We start from the raw sequence: 25,801 nt of genomic DNA on the forward strand, positions 1-25,801 counted from the left end.
CCTTCCAACTGTACAACTTCCCTCCACTGATTGAAAAGAGGTGAAAAAAGTGATAGTGGTCAGTTGGAGTAATGCAGTAAGACACAAATACATTGTTAACTCTATTTAATAAGAAAAAAAATGCTACCAATTAAGTGGCCAAAATGCTTGATCACTTAGCATTTTTACTTTATACTTATTTGAAGAACTCTTCTATTGTGAATATATTGAAAGATAAACAATATAAAGTGGTTAAGGTGTTTCTAAAACTTCACATTCAGAACCCAACTCTTTCAAATAAATTCAGTTCTCAATGTATTTGTCTACACAATATTGTCCTCTGTGCCATCAAAGGCATTAGTGACCCAGCTTTCGTTAAAAAGTTTGGTCTAGGTATGGTCTGTGGTATTTTCTTATAAGCCGCTGATACCTATTCTGCAAGTTTCATCATGGTGTTTTATCTTACCAAAAGTAGTCAGCAGATTGTTTTCAGACAACAACAGGAGAATTCCTTCCTTGAATGGTCTTTTAACAATTTGTTGACAGAAATGTCAAGAGGATGCAATTGCCTAGTCATGCCACTGGGAAGAGCAACCAAGTTCACACACGTACAGGTGATGAGAACTATGTCATGATGACTGCCATCGGCAATAGCAATGGTTAAACAATAACCATTTGCAAGACCTACCCCAACTTCAGATATAAAGAGTAGAAAACCGTGCATCTCACAATTAATTTGAGAGTAATCTGTTAACCTTTTAAAATGATTTAAGAATGTTCATAGGAATATTATCCATAGTGGGGAAATTAAATAAAGGAAGTGCCTCTAGACTCTGGCTTCTCTTATAGATTTTAAATTTCAAGAGGGTTGAGATCGTTTTTTTGTTCAGTGCTATATCCAAACACACATTTTAGTGCTTCTAGTTATCTGCTGAATGAAAAGCACTTAAGAATAAAATCCAGAATCATTTTCATGAACTATAAAGGCTTTAACCTGATTTGCCCCTTGATCTACCTTTCTTAAATGTTTTTTCTTGCTGCTCTCTCCACCTTCTCCACTCCTATATCTTACTGATCTATCAGCTACCCTTACATTTGTTACAACAAAGAATACAAAAAAGAGCTTCCAGCCTCAGGGGCTTTATACCTGTTATTCACTCTGCCCAGACAACTACCTATCTTCAAACTGCTTTTTCATCCTTCAGGCTGGCTTACCTGTTCCTTCCTCACAGGTGGTTTACCTCATCACTAGCACATAGTTAATTTCCACTATGCACCCCCCTTCCATTAATTTCCTCTATATAGTATCTTGTTGCTTCTAGCCTGTCTTTTCCCACTAGAATGTAGGTAACGGATGGGGGGACCTTTTCTTCTTTGCTTAACCACTGTATCCTTAGTGCCTAAAACAGCGCCTGGTGCATAGAAGTAATTAGATATTTTGAAAAAATAAATAAAAAGATGAACCACTCAAATGGCCAACAGTTGAGGAATAGTAAAATCAAGGTATAGAAGTACGATGAATAGCACAGTCTTTCCGATCTTTGGTTTTGTGATAAAGCCTAGGCTGTGATAACTTCTTAATATGACCATGTATTAATTAGTATACACCAAGAAGTATCAATTTAATTTTCTGAGACATCTTTATATTGAAGAAAAGTCAGCACTATGTTATTATTTTTTAGGAAAATCAAAGCTATGTTAATTTTTAATGAAAAAAAATGAGGCCCATAATTTCATAAATTGACTCATGTACAAAAAAAAAAAAAGACTCCTCCTGCTGCTGCTCACTGGGTTTCTTTGTATCAGAGTCAGCAGTGTCAGCAGCTGAGGTAGAGTAAAAACCCTCTTATTTTCTCCTCTAAAACTGAAACAATTAGTTTCCAAAGTGTACTCTGAGTTGATTCACATTTTTGGGGAGGAAAGGAAAAATGACTTTATAGTGGAGGGTAAACCTTATGGTTTTAAACTTCTGGATACAGAATTAAAAAAATCCTAGAGAAAACCACTAAGAAATACAGTACATGGGATGTTTTCTACACAGGATACTCAACGTCACCCCTTGTTAGCAATGATTTGGAAATAAACTAATTTATTCAACACCTATTATATCAGCTGTGCTAGGGATTTAAAAGGAGACAATATATGTGGAATGTGCTTGCCAATAACACCAAGGATAAGATCCATAATGTTAACCTTCCTTTATCCTTGATTATATATATTGTAGGAGGAGTATTTAGGAACATCTCACTTATCTAGAAGAAATCCCTTATATGGGAACATCAACTACTTGGAAATGTTCCAATAAGGCAGAACACTCTTGATAAGCAAGTAAGTCTCTGAGTAGCTAAAGCAGATGTCATTATTTCATACCTTTTATTCACAACTGAGTCCTTTAAGTCCACATCCAAATTATTCCCAAGGACAGATTAACTGAACCTCAAGCTCATAGACAAAATAGGGGAAGCAGAAAAAATGGGTGCCGTATTATTGTTTTTAGTACCCCAGAATCGCGATATAGAGAAAACTAAAGGTCTCAGCAGAGGTGAAGAAAACAGAAATGGTTATGAAGAATTCATCCTAGAGGCATACAGTAGTGCTCTCAATATTAGTAAAAATAAATCTTAACAGATTAAAAATTTACATGTCTGACTTAAATTATTGTGAACTACAATTAAGAAAGCTAACTTTTCAAAAAAAATAAAACTAACTTTTCACCTATTATTCTTAATTTATGAAAAATTGTATTTTCATTAACAGATCAGGGCATTTCTTTTCCTCAATTCAAGGAAGGATGTAATAGCAAAATAATACATGGGAAGAAGAAAGAAAATGCTATGATCCTTAAATGAAGTACATTAAGGAGAATTCTGATCAATGTACAGGATTTTGGAGTATTAATAAAAACAGACAAAAAGATGAACTCTACAAAAGGGAAAAATGGTCTTGAAATCTGACAAAAAACAAAATCCATTCTTAATATGCACAAATACACAAAAAATGTAGGGCAGATCTCCAATTATGGTTGGAAAAAACATATGCCATTAAAAATAACTTATAATAGTATACATATAAAAAGATAAAATCTCTATGTAATGGAATATAATCATGTTCACTTAAAATTCCTGCATCTATAGTACACCAAGAATGAATATAATGCCAGGGTCACATAACTCTTTCATAAATTGTCAAAAATCTGTATTAATGTTACTGAATGTACAGTACACTCTTCTGTTCAACTGCCACAGATACCCCCAAGCCCAGAAAAATTCTTTATTAGCCATGTGCTTTATCAATCTAAAAATAGGTACACATATAGTTCAAAATTCATCAATCTGAATTGGTTTTATCTGTAAGCTAAAAAGCTAACCATAATACGTGTTTTTAATGGAAATAAAGAAGAATTTAGGAAAGAGGACTCCAAACACACATATGTGTTTAACATAAGGCTATTAAAAAGATGCAAAACCTCTAAAGAGTTTAAAATGTAAAAAGTGTAGAGCATTTAAAATTATTCTTTTATGCTTTTATTTAAAAAAAAGTTTACACTGATCCCTACAACAGAACTTTAGAACAAAACCTCAGATTATTTTTGATCATTAAGTATAAGTTATGACTAAGAAACTATATATAATATTTAGTTTTTCATTTTTTTTAAAGTTTATTTATTATTTTTGAGAGAGAGTGTGAGCAAGGGAAGGGCAGAGAGAGAGAGGAAGACACAGAATGTGAAGCATGCTCGTCTTCAAGCTGTCAACACAGAGCCCAACGTGGGATTTGGACCCACAAACCGTGAGATCATGACCCGAGCTGAAGTCAGATGCTCAACTGACTGAGCTACCCAGGCGCCCCTAATTTTTAATTTTTTAAAGTTTATTTTGAGACAGACAGAGTGTGAGTGGAGGAGGGGCAAAGAGAGAAGGAGAGCGAGAGTTGTCAGCACAGAGTCCAATGCAGGGCTCAAACTCACAAAATTGTGAGATCATGACTTGAGCTGAAACAAAGAGTCGGATGATTGAGCTGACCAGGCACCCCTTGAAACTATATATAATATTAGCGGAATCTTGCAATAGGATTTCTACATACCACATCATCTTTGCTTTCATTCTTAAATGAAGTTTCTGTCTCCATAGGAGCATCACTGTGATCCCCGTCTACATTTTGCTTCTCAATTACTGATGCACTGGCCACACTGAAGATTCCATGGATGTTAACACGAACTTTAACCTTCACTTTGGAACTATCACCATCAGACTGCGGAAAGACATTCTGAATAGTGAAGCTCCCTTCAGGAAAAAAGAGCTTTTATCAGCACATGGGCTTCTGATTAACTTATTCAATTCATTCATTCAATAATTTGACTATTATCGTTTTGATGCTGGCAAATAATCACAAAATTATCATCACATCCAGATTAATTACTGTGAGAAAGGCACTGATCCTAGATCACTATTTTTTTTTTTTTGACAGCTTAATAAACTTAATACTAAGTTTCAGAAAAGGTTAAGCAGCCTGCCCAAAATCTTTAATGCAAGGACAAAGGTAAGTAGGAATTTCAACCAAGGACAATCTGACTCAAGGCAATGTAATTTTTAAGTATTTTATAATACTGCTATTCTAAAACCAAAATAACAATTCAACTTGAGTTTGAAAACCAAATGGAATTATACTTTTGTTACAAGCTTTGTAACACTATAATCATCTTGGTAATTTATAAATAAAGCAATTTTTATTTGCCCTATAGCAAAATTGCTAAGTTACTCAGATACTAATACCTACAGAGATCATATTAACTTTTCACTTTAAGAAATGTTTTATTTTGAAAAATCTTAATACATAATGATATCCATAGTAGAAAGAGAATACTAGGCAGAAAAACTGAGAACTAAAAAATTTGGTTGACCTTTATTATAGGTTGAATGGACACTCCCACTCCCACATTAATATGAATTAATGAGTCCTACTCTCAAGTACCTCAGAAGGTGACCTTATTTGAAAAACAGTGTCTAAACAGAGGGAATCAAGTTAAAGTGAGGTCATCAGGGTGGACTTGAATCCAATGACTGGTATCCTTATTTGCAGACAGATACACATACAGGGAGAATGTCATGTGAACATGAAGATGGCCAGCCATCCACAAACCAAGGAGAGAAGCCTGGAACAGATCCTTCCCTCACAGCCCTCAGAAGGAACCCTGTCAACACTTTGATTTCATACTTGAAGCTTCTAGAACTGTAAACAATAAATTCTACTGTTTAAGCCACTCAGTTTGTGGTATTTTGTTATAGAAGCCCTAGCAAATTAATTCCACCTTCAATAATTTTTTACTGCTTTCAATAACATATTTGAAATATTCACATTGTTCCCTTTCTAGCCTATCAATAAAGCAGTACATACAAAAAATTTAAAAAATTACAAATGATTCCTTCTCTTGTAAATGTTATAAAAATCATACTTGTTTTTTATCTCTAAAAAAGATTACCCAACTAAAATGGATATTACAGTCCCTGATTCTCACTTAATATTGCTCCAATGATACTCGTTCTAGTTGTTGCCAGGGAGCATAAATTTAGAGTCATATACAGTCAGTCTGGCAACACAATTTCAACTTACTATGGAGTCTTTCCATAAAAAATAGCCCTCACCCAAACCTTTCAGGCAGATTACAGAGCATTTTAAAGACAGAAGTAAAAACGAATTAAAAAATACTCAAAACTTGCTCTTATTCCAGAAATACTGTGAGTTTTTCTGGAAAGTATGAATATCTTTCTCTAAAAATCCAGTGCTTGGCTGAAATATCAATTTATTTACTTCCTTGATTCAAATATTAATATATTTATAAAAAGCAAAAGTTTATGAAATTTTTTTCTTGAGTTCTCTTACCAATTCTTGGATCAGGATAAGGCACTTCATGTAAATTAGTATAAAATGCTTCTAGTTCAAATGGTTCCTTCTTGTGGAAAGTAATGACTTTTGAGAATGGAGCAGGATGGTTCTTACAAAATACTTCACATTCCCTAAAATGGAGTGAGAAAACATTTAAAAACAAATAGAAAGTTGCATCTGAATCTAATTACAGAATCCATGTCATTCCTAATTCAATAGCAGCAACCGTGAAGACCTCTCTGCACAAATATAAAGAAAAAGAATTACTGGTTTGGCTATGAATATGCATTTTGGTAGGTCTATGGCTCCAAGTTTTTAGAATGTCTGTCATATTCTATCTTATCAAGCAAAGAAAAAATAACTGAGATTAGGTATATTTTGAGGCCAATACACAAGGGCTAGTTTTTTGCTCCCATACGAGGACCAAATGCTATTTATTAGTTTCCAAAATACTTGTTACATATAACACTTTTTATTTTTGCTCCGGTATATAAGTTTGAAATTATTTCCAAATAAAGGTTTTGTTTTTTTTGTTTTTTTTTTTTTAAGGGAGCTAGGGAAAAAACAAACAAACCAAAACGAAAAACAGGACAAGGAACAAGGGGCACCTGTATATCTTTTACCTAGATTTACTACTGTCAGCATTTTATTCCATTTGTTTCATCAACACACTCCGTACGTGTGTATTTTTTTTCTGAATCAATGGAGGGTGTTAACATACATTATGGCTCTTTATCCTTAAATACTTCAGTGTGTACTTCCTAATAGGGATATGCTCTAAAATAATTACAGTACAGCTGTCAACTTTATAAATTTATACTGATACTTTAACATACAATCCATATTCCAATTTTTACAAATGATATAATAATGTCATTTATTACTAAATAATAAAAAATTTGGGGCGCCTGGGTGGCTCAGTCAGTTAAGCGATTGACTTCGGCTCAGGTCATGATCTCACAGTTCGTGAGTTCGAGCCCCGCGTCGGGCTCTGTGCTGACAGCTCAGAGCCTGGAGCCTGCTTCGGATTCTGTGTCTCCCTCCCTTTCTGCCCCTTCCCTGCTCATGCTCTCTGTCTCAAAAATAAATAAAAACATTAAAAAAAATTAAAAAAAATAAAAAAATTAATTAAAAAATAATAAATATATTATTTAATAAATAATAAATAAAAATAAACCAATAAATAAATTAAAAAAAGAAAATCTTCCTCTCTGTTAGAGGAGGTTTTAAAACCTACATAACTCCTATTCCTTAAATAATGTAACAAATAGCTTATAACTATTTGTTTTTAGTGGCCCAGAAACTCACTCTATAATACTGTATTGTCAACCCTAATTATGAGGTTTGAAAATCCCACATTCATGGACCTTTCCCTCTATCCTAGTTTTTAAGGACCAACATTATCTTTTACTTCTTAAAAAAAAATTTTTTTTTAAGTTTTTTTTTTTGTTTTTTTTTTTTTTTGTTTTTTTTTGAGAGACAGAATATGAGCAGGGGAGGAGAAGGAGACACAGAATCTGAAGCAGGCTCCAGGCTCTGAACTGTCAGCACAGAGCCTGATGTGGGGCTCTAACCCATGAACCATGAGATCATGACCTGAGCCGAAGTCAGATGCTTAAGGGACTGAGCCACCCAGGCGCCCCTACTTTCTTATTGTAATCACTAGGATAGATTTACTTTTCAATTTAACTCCTCCATAGGTTTCTTACATAATTTTTTTCTGGATCACTGTATCTTTAACTGAAATTAAGTACTTATTTAAGTAATCTCTACACTCAATGTGGGGTTCAAACTCACAACCCCAAGATCCAGAGTCGCATGGTCTTCCGACTGAGCCAGTCAGGCGCGCATGAAACTAACTTTAAATAACAGCATTTCTTGCCTCAAAATTGACATTAATACATGCCATTTAAATGCTCTGCAAAACATTCAGATCAATCTATTTTTAGAATCTGGGTAAAATTTTGTCTTCTTGGGGTATGAATATATAGAGCACAGGACAAAAGTTTAAAAGCAACTTAAAACTAAAAAGTTAAAAGCAACTAAAAACAGGTTTATTTTATTATACAAATTATGTCTGAAAAGCAGTCAAATATATTATTTGAAACATAAATTTTTATTTTAGTAGGGAAGCAAGCTATTTAAATCCTGGCCAGTTCATGGAAAATGAAACATAAGTGTCAATAAAAGCATGAAAAGATTGTGGCTCATAGTCAGAAATGCAAATCTAATACCAAAGTACTTATTTTCACTTTGAGAATCTTATGTTTAAAAGCACAGGAGAAAATAAGCTGTAACAGATAATCACAGCAATGCTAAAAGGAATATAAATTAGTATAATCCTTTTAATGAATAACGTTGCAGTACTAGTTATAGTAATGTTCATATCCTTTGGGTCAATTTTAGTCTTATACGGTTATCTTACAGATATACCAAACACAACTAAACAAGGAGATGTGTATGAGAATGTTCTTATTAGCACTGCCTGGAACAGAAAAAAATAAGACTCCAGAGTGTATTGGTTAAATTATGGCACACACGAGTGCTGAGAAAATAGTCACTGTTGACATGGAAAAGTAATATATAACATATTTTAAAAAAACAAGGTGCACTGGAAACACACAGATGATCATGTATATATTAACAAAGTACATGCTTTTATTTTTGACAAAGAAAATGACTGGAAAGATAGAAACCTAGCTGTTGACAATAGTTACCTCTGTAAAATGTGCTAAGTAGCAGTTGGGGTATGGCAGATGCAGGTTTTTAAATTTTTATATTTCCACCTTGTGATTTTTATTTGAATGTAAGAACGATTTACTTTATAATAAAATACTAATTAAAAATATATCATCATGGTTTATAGATTATATATTTTATATAGTTCCTTTCTTCTAACATTTTACTTAAAAGTATTTGAGAGTATTAGAAGTGTAAATTACTCTAGTTGAGAAAATTAGGTTCAACTGGTTATTTACAACAAGCTCTAACCAAGGCTTTAAAAGTAACTTACCCAGTTCCATCTTCAAAAGAGGTCTTCCATCTTAATGTGATTGAATAGGGAACAAGGTCTGTTATAGAAAATTCACGCACTTTAAATGCTGGTGAGAGAATCGCACACTGAAAATAAGATGTATACCATATTTAAATCAACAAACACAAAACATACCGCAGGCTACCCTGATTGAAATGCTTAATAAAGTCCTTGTAGTAAAATTATGTTTTTAAAATTGTCTTTTGGTAACAGCTAGTTGAAATTTACAAGTGTCAGAGTACTTTTTATGACCTTACAAAAATATAAAATATTTTTAAATCTCAAAAAAGAATTTTAAATGGGAATAATTACAAGAATTCATAAAGTAAATGTTCTTGCACTACAGTACAGACATACTGTCCTAGGACAGTTTAAAAACATAAATTGGAAAGACACAAGACTTATTTATCAGAAATAATTTCAATATATTTTTAGCCTGACAAATGGTTGGAACAGATAATATAAAAGGTCCCCTTAGGCCTGTCATCACATTTCTGGCAAAATATACATTCTAAAAAAATCACATTTCTGGCAAAATATACATTCTAAAAAAAGGATTAATAATCATACCTGTAATGCACATCCTCTGGCAACAGCTTCATCAGCATTTAACGTGGTACTTATGTCTTTCAGAAAGAACTTAGTGATTTGTTCTTTCACTGCAGGAATTCGTGTTGCTCCCCCTACAATTTCTATACTACTTATGTCCTCACGTTGCAAGTCTGAAAAACAAAATGTTTTTAATTGAGAATAAGATAGTCTTTATAAAAATATGAACAAAGCCCTTGGAAAGTACTTTTTTTTTTTTTAAGCAGATATCTTATTTGCTCAAAACAAGACTAAATGGAAAGAAGATAAAAACAAATTTTGGAAAAAGGCAAAGCTTAATAAGTAATAATATCCATGTGTCAGCCACTGCACTTGGTCCAGATGACAGATGACATTAAGAACAGACAAGTACCTCATGGGCTCTTCAATTTTATAACTTCTACCTCACAAATACCCACAGAAGGTACTGATCACCAAAAAACCTTAACAAAAAGCAATCATGTCCTCTTTCTACATTTTATTTTCATCTTAGACTTCACTATATGCTTACATGTAAACACCTCCAAATATAACTAGTATTAGACTTATGATGCAAACTAGAACATGAGCCAGGAGTTGCTTTCATAAGCCCAGATTCATATTGCCGTTTTCCTCTGTAAAATGAGAAATACAAATCTTCAAAAAACAAATGAAGTTTTAATTGCTTTCACCATTTCTTACCCCATTAAAGTGAGTTAACGCCATAATACAATTTTGATGGTTAATCCAGTAATTTACACTTACTAGCTTGCTCCATTACTGCTTTTAATGGTGGCTCAACCCTGGTGAAGAGGGAAGCACATAATTGTTCAAACTGAGCCCTGGGGGAAAATGAAATAAAATTCATCATTTTGGGATACAAAAATCAAGTATATCTTCTAAAATTACAGAATGAAAAAAAAATCAGACATGATCTAAACATAAAAGTAGCCAACACTTTATTTAAATTGAAAACATACATGGTACCTGTTCATTTTACTAGAAACATCAAGGTCATTCATGAAACACTCAATGTTCAGTGGAAGATCTGATGCATTTGCACTCATTAGCTTCTTCAGTTTTTCACATTCCTGATATAAGCGCAATAAGGCCCGAGAATTTTCTTTCACATTTATCTTATATTTGGTCTTGAACTCCTCACAGAAGTAGTCTACTAAAGCCTCATCAAAGTTCCTGCCACCCAAATATGGATCAAAAGTGGTAGCCAAGACCTATTTAATCAAAACACCAGAACTGAATTTTCAGAAATATAAATGCTTTCACAAAAAGACAAAAAACAAAAAGAAAACACCTTTTAAAATTTAAATAAAATCAAAGCACTTGTCAAAAATCACAGCTGTCAAAACTTCCTATCACTTATACTAATTATCACTTATATTTAGCCAACATACTCACCCACTCTGAATTATCTGCTTTGGGTTGTAGATCCATATATCATAATTATAATTCTATTTCTGAAATAATGGGAGTTATTACAATTAAAATTTCATTATCTCACATCTGTTGGTTCTACAATGCACTCAACAGGTAGGCCAAAAACCAAGTTTAAGAGAGCAAGGGAAGAGTCCTACGCATGTAACCATAACAAAACAGCCAAGAAAAGCCAATCCAAAGATTCAATCTAGGGGTGCCTGGCTCCTATCCGAGGGTTGTGAGTTTGAGCCCCACACTGAGTGTAGAGATTACTTAAAAATAAATCTTAAAAAAAAAAAAAAGATTAAATCTAAAATACTACAATTGGTCAATTTACAGGTCAGGAATTAGGCTTTCTGCCTACTATTAAAAAAAAACAAAAACAAAAAGCAATTTTTTTAATAAAAATATAGAAAAAATACATGAAAGACCAAAAAAATAAAATAGAAAAAAAGAGGAAAGACAAGAATTTGATATAATAATATAGCAGATGGATGGAAGAGGAGCAGACAAGTCACAGAACTTCAACATTATAACTACTGAAAACACAGGAGCAAGACATCTAGTCGCTTTCCTGAGGATAGAGGGCAAAAATGACTACTCATGCTAGTCACCAGTAAAAAAAATAGAACTCCACTGCTGATGTGGTTCATCAGGTTCTTCTCACAAGAATATGTGGTAGAACAACAGTAAACCCTACAGAAGGTTTTAAGTATAATCTCATTGAGAGGTCATCCCACAGACTAGCATGGAGAATCCATGGAAAGACTTCTCGCTAGGTCCAGAACTACCCCGAATTAAATCCAAAACTGTGTTGGGTATGTGACTTGTGCCAATGTGCATCCTCCTGGACAGAAGGGCCACAATACGGCTACTCTATGGTATATACCAAAAAGGAAAGCAAATGTTCTTCAGTTAAAATTCAAGACTAAATACCAAAGATTAAACTAATTTACTAATTCATTATGAGTCATTTCCCTTGAGTTTTCTCAAGTTTTTACAAGGATGTTACTATAAACTATGAGACAAAAGGCTCTAAAAGGTGTTGGATAATCCAAAGCAGTTCATCTTCTAAGTAAATTCTATACATGTGAATAAATGGAGAGAGAGAGAGAACGAGAACGTAAGTATGGATAAGATAATCAACATAAAAATGAATATAGAATCCCAAAGGGTGTCTGGGTAGCTCAGTTGGTTAAGCGTCTGACTTCGGCTCAGGTTATGATCTCACAGTTTGTGAGTTCAAGCACGCATAGGGCTCTCTGCTGTCAGTGCAGAGCCCGCTTAGGATCCTCCCTCTCTCTCTCTCTCTGTCTCTCTCTCTCTCTCCCCCTTCCCCACTCGTGTGCATGCACACTCTCTCGAAAATTAAACATTTAAAAAATAAATAAATACAAACTATAAAATGGTAAGCACTAGAACAATGGCACACTACAGAAACTTATGATTAAAACTCTTGGATAGGAAGGTTTACAAAAACAAAGAGAATCATTTTAGAAAGTGTTTCCTAAATGTATTTATGGATAGGGTGTACTTAATGCTCCCTGATAGTTGCTTAACACCTTGACAATAAAAATAGCCAATACATATTACAGGATATACTCTACGGCATTCTAAGCATTTTATATATATTAACTCATTTGTCCTCAAAAATTCTGAGGAAATTACTGGTACTATCCCCTTAAGTGTAGAGGCTGAGATTTAAGGAGGTTAGTAACTTGCTCAAGGTCACAATTTTTAAGTGGCAGAGCCAGGATTTAAACTCACGCACTAAGGTTCTCTATATAGTCTTACATGCTCTTAACCATTAAACTTAATACATAGCAAATCATTTATTTACTTACTTTAAGTTTTCCTTTGTTAAAAGCACAAACCGAGACCTGGTAGGCAGAATGTCCCATATCAATAAATATTACATTTCTTGGTTTCTCATCTAATGGGGGAAGATCCTGTTTATAAATTCCATATGCTAGTGCCACTGTGTAAGAACAAAGAAATTAGGTTAATGTCAAGATAGCAATCACATGGAAAACAAGATATAAGTCACTTTGATGTTGCACTTTAACACACAGAAGAATATAAATATTAATTTCAAGGTAAATTAACTTTTCATCACTTGATTTTTATTTCTTTTCTACCCATAACTCTGTAACATAGATGATTCTTATTGCGAACAGAAGACATGTTTAACTTCTGCCAAAATACTGTACTCCTAAACAAAAGGTTACAGGAACTAGTACATAATAGAGTTAAAAGAAAGAGAAATGTTTTATATTAATTAGAAAAAACTAGAACGGTATTTTTCTGACAGTGATTTTAAATTCCAAAGTGCTCACCTGCTGTAGTTTCATTCATCAACCTTAAACAATTTAAACCTGCAACCTGGGCTGCAGCCATCACAGATCTTCTCTCAGCATCAGTGAAAAAGCTAGGAATCTGGTATTTTAAAACACTAATATATTAGTTTGATATAACAGATTTTAAACATTTCATCAATTAAAAATGTAAAATAAATGTAATAAAATTTACAGCTTAAGGCAAAGAATGGTGTTCTAATAAGAAAAAAATACTAGTTTAAATAAACAAGAAAAAAATACTAGTTTTCTTTCTTTCTTTTTTTTAAAGTTTGGCAATTTCTATACTATCAAGTGTTGACCTAAAGTATGAACACAAATTTAAAGCAATTAATAAGATGGAATAATGCAGTGTTTCCAAATATGTTCAATAAATCCTTCTTGTGTTGGTTGGCTCTATGAAAAAAAAATATGTTGGTTCATTTTTAACAATGAAAGGCTGAAAACCCAAGACTATTAAAATGAGATTGATTAACTACATCATGGTAAATCCATATAACGGAATCCTACGTGGCTGTTAGAATCAGGCAGATATGAATTGTCATGGAACAGTATCTATACTACATTAGAAAAAAGGACATGTGTAGCATGATTTTTGTGTAGGTATAGGCTACTCAGAAAAATACAATACCCAAAGGTTTACAATGGCTATGATCTCAAAAGGAGGGGGTAACTATACTGCAGGAGATTTACAAGGAACATACGTTTCTTTTAAAATCAACAAAAAACATTAACTATATTACTATTAAAACATAAACTGAAACTCAAATTTATAGTTAAGATTTACATAGTTCTAGGGGTTCCTGGGTGGCTCAGTCGGTTAAGCATCTGACTCTTGATTTTGGCTTATGATCTCCATGGTTCCTTCGTTCAAGCTCTGCACTGACACCTCAGAGCCTGCTTGGAATTCTCTTTCTCCCTCTCTTGCTGCCCCTCCCATGCTTGCTCTGTGTCTTGCTGTGTCTCTTATTCTGTGTCTCAAAGTAAGTAAACATTAAAAAGATTTACCTAGTTCTATCAAACTAAGAAGGTCTTTGATTTGTGTCTACAGATAGATTTCTAAGAAGCTAATTAAGTATACTCATGTATAAAATGACTTGGGGCTCTTCCAATTTTAAGTAAATTGTCTCCTCCAATTTTATTGCTTTATGAAGTTAGAAATTTCATTTAACTCCTATTAACAACAGGAAAAGAACTTGAATTTCAATAAACTTGTTTATCCTGATTTTTGTATTATCCTTCTGACAAAAATCTAAATTATAACACAGGCTTCATTTAATACTCATGGAGCACTTACGTACTAGATACTTTTCTAGCCACTTAGGGATATAGTAGTGCATAAAGCAGAAAATACTTCCCCTGGTGCAGTTCACAATGGGTCTACTGCATCAACTATAAAGTAAATAATGGCTGAGAAGTTCATAATGCTCTCTTCTGACACTAATTTCTGATGTGAAAATGTTATCAAGTATAGTTAATAGGGATGGATTTGAATTTAAGATGTATTTTTAAAACTGATACCACTTTGATGCATACTTTCAAGTGGCAGTGTAATGGAAAAATTATAAGCAGAGGCTTGGGAATGAACTATCTGGGTTTGATTTCTGGCTCTACCACTTATCAGCTCTGTTGATTTGGGGCAAGTTAACATCTCTGTGTCTCAGTTTCTTCACCTGTACAACTAGAGTTAAAAATATCCTATCCTGTGGGTGCTTGGGTGGCTCAGTTGGTTAAGTGTTCAACTTTGGCTCAGGTCATAATCTCATGATATTCATGAGTCCGAGCCCCACATAGGGCTTTGCGCTGAAAGCTCAGAGCCTGGAGCCTGCTTCAGATTCTGTGTCTCCCTCTCTCTCTGCCCCTCCACTGCTCACACACTGTCTCTGTCAAAATAAACAAACATTAAAAAAAATTTTTTTAAAAATCCTACCCTCACAGAGTAGTTCTGAGGATTAAATGAGTTAATACACATTAAGTGCCTGTAACAGTGCCTGGCCAATGGTAAACTATTATTTGCTATTACTAAATGGCTGGAAAACGAAATACTAAACTCCATTATTTTTCTCTCAAAAAAGTTCTAAATCCCTATAAAAAAATCTAATTACTAAATTCACTGAAGAGTTCATAATCTGGTTCTTTTTTTCTGGTAACATTAGACTCTTGAACTTTCATAGTGAAAGTTAATAGTATTAAGAATACATTCACATTTAGGTGATGACAAGTAACTTAAAAAAGTTATCAATATATAATAGGATCTCAAGGGATAGAGTAAATGATGAAATGTTTGAAGAAATCCCTTAAAAAAGACCTTTTCTTTCTGAAAAATATACATGATCTCACTTACATGTGGAATCTACAAAAGTTGAATTCACAGAAGCAGAGAGTAGAGTGGTGGTTATGACCTAGGAGGTGGAGGAAATGGGGAGATACTGGCCAAAGAGTACAAAGTTTCAGTTATATAGATAAATTCTAGAAATCTAATGTACAGCCCATGGTGTCTAAAGTTAGTAATACTGTTATTATATATTGGAAATCTGTTAATAAAGTACATCTCAGGTGTTCTTGCCACCAAAAAACCAAATACAAAACAAAAAAAAACTACATGAGATGGGTATGTTAATTAGCTCAACTGCAGTAATCATTATCATTTCACTATGTGTATGTGTGCCAAAGCATCATGTTGCACGCCTTATCTGTAAACAATTGTTCTTTTAAGGAAGGCACAAGGGAATTCTGGGGAGTGATAAATATTTATTATACTGATAGTGATTGATGATGGTTTTGTGTAAGCATGTCAAAATTTCTGAAAGTATAACATGTTAAATATATCCAATTTTTTTAAAAAAGAATTTTTCTTTCTGATACAGAACATATATTATCTCAAATACCTAGCTGGAAATTTTCAACTTTGCCATAAAATGTTAAGGTCCCTACAGGTGAGAAGTTAATGGCGACCAAGAAAGATTCTTAGGGATAAGTGGGACAAGTATAGCAGTCACTAATCACATACATAGGTTTTAAGATTCGCTCATTATCACAATGGACTTTAGGGGAAACCCAATCCTAAACTTTATCAAATAAGGTGGGCTTTTTAAAATGTAAAAATAAAAATGGATTTAGATTATTTACGGTACGCCTGGGTGGCTCAGTCGGTTGAGTGTCCAACTTGCGCTCAGGTCATGATCTCACAGTGTGTGGGTTCAAGCCCCGCGTCGGGCTCTGGCCTGACAGCTCAGAGCCTGGAGCCTGCTTTGGATTCTGTGTCTCCCTCTCTCTCTGCCCCTCCCCCATTCACACTCTGTCTCTCTGCCTCTCAAAAATAAACGTAATAAAAAAAATTTTTTTAAAAAAGAATAGATTATTTACTAAATAAGAGTAAAGAAAAGGGAAGAAAAATATTTCAACATAAAATTAATATATTGGAAAGTGTGATTTAAAAGTATTCATTATTGAAGTAAAACTTACTGAAATCACACAGTCGGCCACTGGTTTCTTCAAAGCATTTTCTGAAGTCTCTTTAAGTTTGGCCAACAGCATTCCAGTAACTTGCTCAATTGCAAAAGGTCTCTCTTCTTCTAGGTACCGCACCTAAAACCACAAGTTGAGATATTTATTAAGGCATTTATTCATCCAACATGTACATCTACTCTATACATGATGGATAAACAAAAGTGAAAAAAGGTAGTCTTTGCCCACGGAAGTTATATTCTGAAAAGATTATTCTAATATTACAACCTCTTATATCTAAAGTTCAAGTGCCTTATACAGATTGTATTAAACAAATTGTTTTCAAAAATGTCTTCCTGTGTTAGATCCCCACCTCTCACAAAGCAATTTTTATTCACTTTCCAAGCACATAATGAATAAGAAAAAGATCAAATAATCTTTCTTTTGAAAGTCAGAACTCTTCCTGGGCTTAAAATGAAAGCTTTCGTTTTACAATTTTAGGGAAAGGAAGGAAAAAGAAAATTTCTTATTAAAAAAAATTAAATAAAAGAGGGATGCCTGGGTGGCTCAGTCGGTTGAGCATCTGACTCGATTTTGGCTCAGGTCATCATGATCTCACAGTTTGTGAGTTTGAGCCCCACTGCTTGACTCTGCACTGACAGTGTGGAGCCTGCTTGGGATTTCTCTCTCTCTCTCTCTCTCTCTCTCTCTCTCTCTCTCTCTCTCTCAAAAGAAATAATTAAACTTAAAAAAAAAAGATAAAGTATGTATTATTCCAAAGTTTCTGGGAGTAAATAAATTAAATATTAGAAAATAAAATTAAATATTAGATATATATATGAAATTTTTACTATTTTTTTAGACCAAATAACTACTTCATCTTATACATAGGTTTAAGAGTAGGTTGCATTTAAGCACACGAAAGGAAACTTTACAGTGCTTAACAAAGGAATATTGGAAGACGTACGGCTTTAAGTAATCAAACCCTTTAAAAATAATAATAAATTTATAAGCAATAAAAAGCTACCTTGGAACCCATATAATAACTACAGTTACAGAGGAAAAAACTGTCCTGTAACTTGTTTCCTCAGTGAACAAAATTTTACTCTATTAACACTAAACTCCAGGGGCGCCTGGGTGGCTCAGTCGGTTAAGCGGCCGACTTCGGCTCAGGTCATGATCTCGCAGTCCGTGAGTTCTAGCCCCGCGTCGGGCTGTGTGCTGACAGCTCAGAGCCTGGAGCCTGCTTCAGATTCTGTGTCTCCCTCTCTCTGACTCTCCCCTGTCATGCTGTCTCTGTCTCAAAAATAAATAAACGTTAAAAAAAAAAAAACAAAAAAAAACCACTAAACTCTGGAAGAGTTACAAAGAGCTTCTCTCTCAAGCAGCACAATCTATGTGTGTTATATTTTGTGCCATATTCATCTGTATGAATTATGTGTCAGTACTTCACTCCATCTTATGGCTAAATAATATTCCATTGTATAGGTACATTTTCTTTATCCACTCAACAGCTGATGAACACTTGGGTTGTTCCCACTTTTTGGCTATTACGAATAATGCTATTGTGAATAATCATGTACAAGTTTTTGTGTGCACATATCATTCAATTCTCTGGTGTATACAACTAAGTAAAAATGCTGGGTCACATGGTAACTCTGTGTGTTTTGAGGTATTTTGTTTTTGAAAAATCAACAGAAACATGTTTTGTTAACCAATCTATAACTTACTGTCTCGGGATGTAGAATTAAAAACCAAGAATCCATCTCTCACTTTGAAGAAGTTTGCTTTAATATAGCAATTAATATAGCTTTGGGGTCTATTTTTCTAAATCACTTATGCCTCTGCCTTTATCGCCTGAAATTGAAAACAGTTCACTTCTAAAAGTTCTCTAAATAATGATCATTTTTTCTTGACAATAAAAGTACTGTTTGGATTTAAAAGGTTATCTAATTAGAATTTTTTTGCACTCACTAAAGATTACAACAAAAACTGTCTATACCTTGGTACGTGTACTGTGTCCAGACAAAAAAAGTTAAATTACAAATAGGAAATATTGTATTTGTTTTCTTGAATTTAAATATATTTATTTATTTTTATTTTAATTTATATTTATATATATATTTATATATATTTATATATTTTTTATATTTATATTATATATATATTTATATTATATATTTTATATTTATATTATATATATTTATATATATTTATATTTAAATATATTTATTTATATTTATTTATTTATTTATTATATTTATCTATACCTTGGTACGTGTACTGTGTCCAGACAAAAAAAGTTAAATTACAAATAGGAAATATTGTATTTGTTTTCTTGAATTTAAATATGTTTGTACTCTGGGAATATAAAGCTTACCTTAACTCCTGCACTTCCATTAGGCATCTTCTGCAGCTCATAAGGAAGCCTGATCCTTTCAGTTTGCACAATGGGATCATCAAATGATCGCCCATGAAGCTTTTTGAAGCCATGAATTGTATTTCTTACATTCGTGACTATCTGTTGACAGTAAACACTTTTCTTTATCAATTACTTAATGAATGCAAAATGAACACTATGCTATACTTTTAAACCACCAATTCTACACATTTAAGTTTAGAATTACACACAATCATTCATTTATCTGCCTTCCAGCTACTAGTAAAATTATACAGTAAGAATGTATGCACCTTAGGGGTGCCTGGATGGCTCAGGTGGTTGAGCATCGGATTCTCTTGATTTTGGCTCAGGTCACAATCCCAGGGTTCTGCAATTGAGCCCTGCATTGGGCTCCTTAAGACTGTCTCTCCCTCTGCCCCTCTTCCCCGCTCATGCTCTCTCTCTCAAAAATAAAATAAAATTTTTAAAGAATGTATGCATCTTAACTATTGCCCCTCAAATTATCCTATCCTAGGAATGTAGACTCAAAATTAATGTTTTCAAAAAAGAAAGAACAAAAGTGTAAAGGTTTTCAAATAATACAGTGAAAATCAATCTACAACTCATCTCTATGGTTTCCCTCAACACTTTTGCTTTAAGTGAATTAGTACTTTTTATTTCCTTCCACTTTCATTACTGTGTTTTTATTGAAACTGTCTTCCTTATTGCACCATTTTTCTTTTCTTCTCTGTGAAATTTCTCATTGTTGAGAACTGCTCCAAGGCTAGTAAATTTAAACTTCTTTTATGGAGCATGATGCTAAATTAAAGTGTCTTAATTTGTAAATGGCTTATATTTTAGGAAAGTAATTTTTTCTTAACTAGAACATGTAGTGCAAACTATAGAATATCACTGAGATCCAGTTGTTGTCCTCTTAGTTAAAGCCGAATAGATCTTGCTCTTCAATTACGAGATAAATGCTACGGGGATGCTCAATTACCACATTGGTCTCTTTACAGGAATAACTTTAGTTTGCTTTCTGCAGAGACTCTGATATCAATCATACACTTAGAAGATCAAACAGAATATGAAATGTAAACTTCAGTGAAGAAGTCATTTTGAAACAAACTCAACATTTGTTTACATACAGTATGAAAGTGGAAGAGAAGATAAACAGTTTCATATATAGGCCAATTAGAAGACAACCTTGACAAAATCTTAAGCAGAAATTCCTAGATAAAGGAGTTAATTACTCCTACAAAGTCATGAGGGAAAAAAGTCCCATTAAACAAAGTTATTTTATGAGGAAAAAACCCAGGTACACATTAAAATGTAAGAAGTAATTGTTAAGGGCTTTTGGTTTAGGGAAATAAAGTCCAAGGAAAATGAACCTGTAATAAGGAATATTAAAAGTAAATGTTCCACTTACAAACACTTCAGAAGCCTAGAAATATGAATACTTAAACTGATTCCATGTAAAGTAGCTACATTGGGTTACTCTGGAAATTAGTTCTTCCATCTTTCCTACCTTCTTTTTGCAGTAAGACATCATTTACTTATTGAAGTGTATATACTAGATAGGATACCACCTCATAGAAAAGTGACCATACAGGGAAAAAGTGGTGTCACAGGGTAGCAACATCCTAACTTCACAACTCTAAAAAGACTTTTTTTTCTTTTTAATAAAATTTAAGAAATATTTTGCAACCCCCAAAGCAAAATATATCTATTAAAATACAAAGACATCAAGGTCTGTCCAATTTCCCTTCCTCTTTTTTCACTCTTAACTACATAAAGTGGAAGTTTAATTACCAAGATTCCATTAATTCTTCCTGTAAGTCAAAACATCTACATTAACAATTTACCTGGCTCTTAGCTGCATTTCCAATGGCTCGAGTTCTCGATCCCAAAGATATACAGGCCCTAAATGGGAGAAAAACACAAAGTTTATTTTCAGTGTAGGTTTACATTAATATGCCATTATTCTGCTTCTCCTTATGAAAAAATGAATTAAATGGATTAACATAATCATGTATATTCTAAAAATAGATTAATGAACATCAGAATTTTGCATATTTTTGTTTCATAAGTAATAGAACAGTGGTCAGAATAAAGGTTAGAATTTTCAGAATAAATGCTAATACCTGGAGATGCTATGTTGGCCCCCAAAATTATTTTTCAAATTCTACTGGTTATGACCTACTAAAAAAATTAACTGAGTTCAATAAGGCCAGGTTGAATGAATCTAAATCCAGGCTCTATAATCTTGTAGAAATTACCTAACCATTATTTGTCGCCGTTTCCCATCTGGAAGATAATGATGATAATAATACCTACTCACAGGGTTGTGTGAGGATTAAATGAATATAGACAATGCTTTGAACACTATCACTGCTATTTTTTAATTACTGTATTTAGATATAATTCTAAGGCAAATGTAGAGCAATATTTTCATCAAAATATCATTTCATGTTAAAATTCAAGAAAGTGTTTCTATGATTTTAGTTGTAATTACAGGTAATTATTCACTCAACCAATAAATATTTACAAGCATTGTGGGCATACTAGCTACCATCACTGCCGCTGGAGAATTTATAGTTTACTGAAAAAAATCAACATATAGAACTGTGATACACTAACAAAAAAGAATAATTACTTCTATATGATTAGGCTTAGGAAAAGCAAGTAAAAGAGGTGATTTGTGAATTAAGATTTGAAAGACAAAACATTTTAATAGCCATCTGTCTTGTTCAAAAGGACATTTCTGGTATGTAAGTATACATCTATTCTCAATATGATAACCAGAGTGATCCATTTAAAGACTAAGGTCATGAAATTCCCCTGCTGAAAATCCTCCAATGGTGTCTTGTCTCACAAAGCAAAAGCTTAAGTGTCCCCAACAGCCAATACAGTCCTTTCTGGTCTGGTCCTTGGCTGCTCTACCCTGTAGCTTCAGTCTAGGTACACTGGTCTCCTTGTTATTTCTAGAATAGGGCAAGCACACTTCTTCCTCAGGTCCTTTGTACATGCTGTCCTCTATTTCTGGAACACTTCTAAATACACCCATATGGCTTGCACTCACTCTCACTTTTTTCAGGTCTCTGCTTAAACATCAGCTTATAATTAACATCTTTCCTATCTTCTATAAATAACATTTTCTGCTCCTCCCAAACATACACATCTCCTCTGTTTACCAATTTTATTTTCCTGCAAAATGTATCACCATCTGATACGATTTATTTACTGACTATATTGCCACATGATAGGGCATGAACTCCATGAGGGCAGATAATGCGTGCCCCATTCCCTTGATCTCCACTATCCAATATGGCAGCCATTAGCTATATGTGTGGCTAGTAAAGTTTAACCAAAATAAAAAATTCAGTTCAACATTATTCACATTTCAAGTGCTCAACAGCGAACTTTCAAGGGCTTAACAGGCATAAGTGGCCAGTGGGTATACAGAGAACAGAATACACACAGAACAAAAAAGATATACAGTAGAATACAAAGTTCTACTGTATAGTACTGGCTTTGATCATTATCTGGCAATATACTAAAGACACTTATTGAATGAATAGAAAGATGGCTCCTAAGGGTAATGCGTATTTAGAGACTAGGGGGAATACAACTTGGCAGTTTCATTTGACATTGTGATAGATACTTTCAGGATTAGATTACACAGGGCCTCAAATGACAGATTATAAATTTGAAATTTACTTCAGTAGGTAAAGGGAATTCATTAAAGTCTTCTGAACAATGAAAAGAACATTTCTTACCCATATGTAAGACAAAAAAAAAAAAAAAAAAAAAGGAAAAAATCCCAGAACAGTGTTGTTGTTTTTTTAAACATTTATTTTTGAGACAGACAAGAGAGTATAAGCAGCGGAGGGGCAGAAACACAAGGAGACACAGAATCCAAAGCAGGCTCCAGGCTATGAGCTGTCAGAACAGAGCCCAACATGGGGCTCAAACCCACGAACTGTGAGATCATGACCTGAGCTGAAGTCAGATGCTTAACCGACTGAGCCAGCCAGGCGCCCCCAGTACAGTGTTTAAGGGTTGAACAATACACTGTTATATTGGGGACTACTGCATTTTAAAGGAGGGCAGTTAAGTTCATTTAGTTAATTTAACAGATTCTGGTTGAGTAATTATGCCTGGCACTCTTGTTAGAGGGGGAAAAATCGTGATTTTGGCTCTTGGAACTTACAAGTGCTATAGAGTCACAAATGAAAGTAAACTAGGTGTTACAACAGAAGGTATACATACTGCTATAAGAGTACATAACAGGGGTGCCTGTCTGGCTCAGTTGGTTAAACCTCTAACTCTTAGTTTAGGCTCAGGTCATGATCTCGAGGTTTGTGAGTTTGAGCTCTGCATCAGGCTCTGTGCTAACAGTGCAGAGCCTGCTTGGGATTCTCCCTCTCCCTCTCCCCCTCCCTCTGCTAGCACTGTCTCTGTCTCTCTCAAAATAAATGAACAAACTTAAAAAACAAAAAAACAGTAGGTAACAGAATTGACCTAGAGGAGGAGGATCAGGAAAGGCTTACCCAAGGAAATGATGAGATTTGGAGGAAGAGTAAATGATAAGGGGGTGGAAGTAAAGGAGATTTGGCAGAGATCATTTTGGCCACAGTGTGACCTGATGGGACAAAGGCTAGAAGTTACCAGTAATCTTTATTCAGGGTGATGGCAGTTGAGACAGGGGGAGAAGGAATTAAGAGATACTTAGGAGGTAAAACTCAAAGGACTTGGTGACAGACTGTATCTTCACTGTCCAATATGGTAGCCACTAGTCACATGTGATGTGACTGGTATGATTTGAAATGTACTTATTTTAGGTGCGAAAACATACTCTGGACTTTGAAGATTTAGTATTTAAAAAGGAATATAGGGGCACCTGGCTGGCTCAGTCGGTTAAGCGTCCGACTTCGGCTCAGGTCATGATCTCACAGTTCATGGGTTCTAGCTCCGTGTTGGGCTCTGTGCTGACAGCTCAGAGCCTGGAGCCTGTTTCAAGTTCTGTGTCTCCCTCTCTCTCTGCCCCTCCCCTGTTCACGCTCTGTCTCTGTCTCAAAAATAAACAAACATTAAAAAAAAAAATTAAAAAAAATAAAAATATAAAATATCTCATTGATTTTAAAATACGGAAATAAGATTCTGGATATATAGAATTAAATCAAATATATTAAAATTAATTTCACCTGTTATCTTTTTAATGTAACTACTAGAACATTTATGCATGTGGCTAACATTTTTACTGAACAGTGCCGAAACAGGTAAGAGCTCTGAAGAGGCAAGTATCAAGACTAATGTCTAAGTTTCTCATTTGCATACGAGGGTAGAGAGTGGTGCCATTTTAAAAAAAAAATTTTTTTTTAATGTTATTTTTGAGAGAGAGAGAGAGAATGCGAGCAAGGAAGGGGCAGAAAGAGAGGGAGACACAGAATCCAAAACAGGCTCCAGCCTCTGAGCCGTCAGCACAGAACCTGACACGGGGCTTGAACTCACAAACTGCGAGATCATGACCTGAGCCAAAGTTGTGGATGCCCAACTGACTCAGCCACCCAGGTGCCCCCAGAGGGTGCCATTTAATGAGCCAGAAAACACTGTGAGAAGAACAGGTTTGAGGATGGACCATCACAAGTGCTAATTTGGATATGCTGAGATTGAGGTACATTTGAGACATCCAAGCAAATCATCTTCCAAATAATTCAGTTCAACATAGTCCCCAACAGAAGAGATTTTGCATACCCAATATGGTTATCTATGTGGATGGTTGGCATTCCATCCTTCAGTTCATCAGAGAAAATATGGATTTGCCATCTCTTAGACTACTTTATTATAATCTGTCTTTCTCTCAATTCCATTATTTGGACACACTTATGAACATTTAAAATTTTTCAATACTAGGCTACCATCACTTGAGTGTACCGAAAATCTTATTCAGTTGATTTTTAAGAGCTTACCTTCTGTTAGAACGCTAGTATCAAATAACATTGATTCAACTATAATTTACTAAGTGCTAGATTCTTTGAACTATGCTGCACACATACCACTTCACAGAAAAACTGAACAGTGAGTTTCCATTATTATTCTCTGAAGTTAAAAAACAACTTTAAAGTTGAAACAATTTAATGTTATAGCTTGAAAATACCCAGTTACCATATGCAGAAAACCTTCCTCACATAGCTAAAAGGCTTCAAATTCCTTCAATTTCTTTCAAAAAGATTTTTGAATGCAATCATTAAACAAATACTTGCTAAATATTTTCAGAAAAATAAAAATACCTAGTATCTCTCAAAACTTTTACCTGACTTTACTAACACCAAGGGAAATAAACACATTATACCACACTTCAGCCTACATAAGTGTTTTTATAAAGTAGTTTCAATAGTTTAATATTCAATAGTTTACCCAAATGTATACCACAATAATTTATTTATATTATACTTTCTATGGTTTATTTCAACTCTTTAGAAATTCCATTTTATACCTAAAAACAAACAAAAAAATACAGGGTTTACGATGCCCCTTAAATCTTTATTTTTTTTAATTTATTTTTTTAATGTTTGTTTATTTTTGAGACAGAGAGAAACAGAGCATGAACGGGGGAGGGTCAGAGAGAGGGAGACACAGAATCTGAAGCAGGCTCCAGGCTCCGGAGCTGTCAGCACAGAGCCTGACGCAGGGCTTGAACTCACGGACTGCGAGATCACG

General features: G+C 34.0%; 1 protein-coding gene across 2 annotated transcripts in view; it reads right to left on the minus strand.

The window, feature by feature from the left end:
- The window catches only part of HSPA4L (heat shock protein family A (Hsp70) member 4 like), a 51,406-nt gene that overhangs the window by 16,868 nt on the left and 8,737 nt on the right, over window positions 1-25,801 (minus strand). For both annotated transcript variants that reach the window (XM_007091811.2, XM_042983936.1), the window contains exons 3-13: window positions 20,944-21,001; window positions 19,079-19,219; window positions 16,717-16,839; window positions 13,234-13,333; window positions 12,742-12,875; window positions 10,451-10,695; window positions 10,229-10,305; window positions 9,467-9,618; window positions 8,876-8,982; window positions 5,860-5,993; window positions 4,063-4,262 (exon numbers count right to left, since the gene is read on the minus strand). In XM_007091811.2, coding sequence (XP_007091873.1) covers window positions 4,063-4,262; window positions 5,860-5,993; window positions 8,876-8,982; window positions 9,467-9,618; window positions 10,229-10,305; window positions 10,451-10,695; window positions 12,742-12,875; window positions 13,234-13,333; window positions 16,717-16,839; window positions 19,079-19,219; window positions 20,944-21,001 — 1,471 coding nt within the window. The remainder of the gene's footprint in view (window positions 1-4,062; window positions 4,263-5,859; window positions 5,994-8,875; window positions 8,983-9,466; window positions 9,619-10,228; window positions 10,306-10,450; window positions 10,696-12,741; window positions 12,876-13,233; window positions 13,334-16,716; window positions 16,840-19,078; window positions 19,220-20,943; window positions 21,002-25,801) is intronic.

This window comes from Panthera tigris, chromosome B1 (assembly GCF_018350195.1).
Source record: "Panthera tigris isolate Pti1 chromosome B1, P.tigris_Pti1_mat1.1, whole genome shotgun sequence".
Lineage (NCBI taxonomy): Eukaryota > Metazoa > Chordata > Mammalia > Carnivora > Felidae > Panthera > Panthera tigris.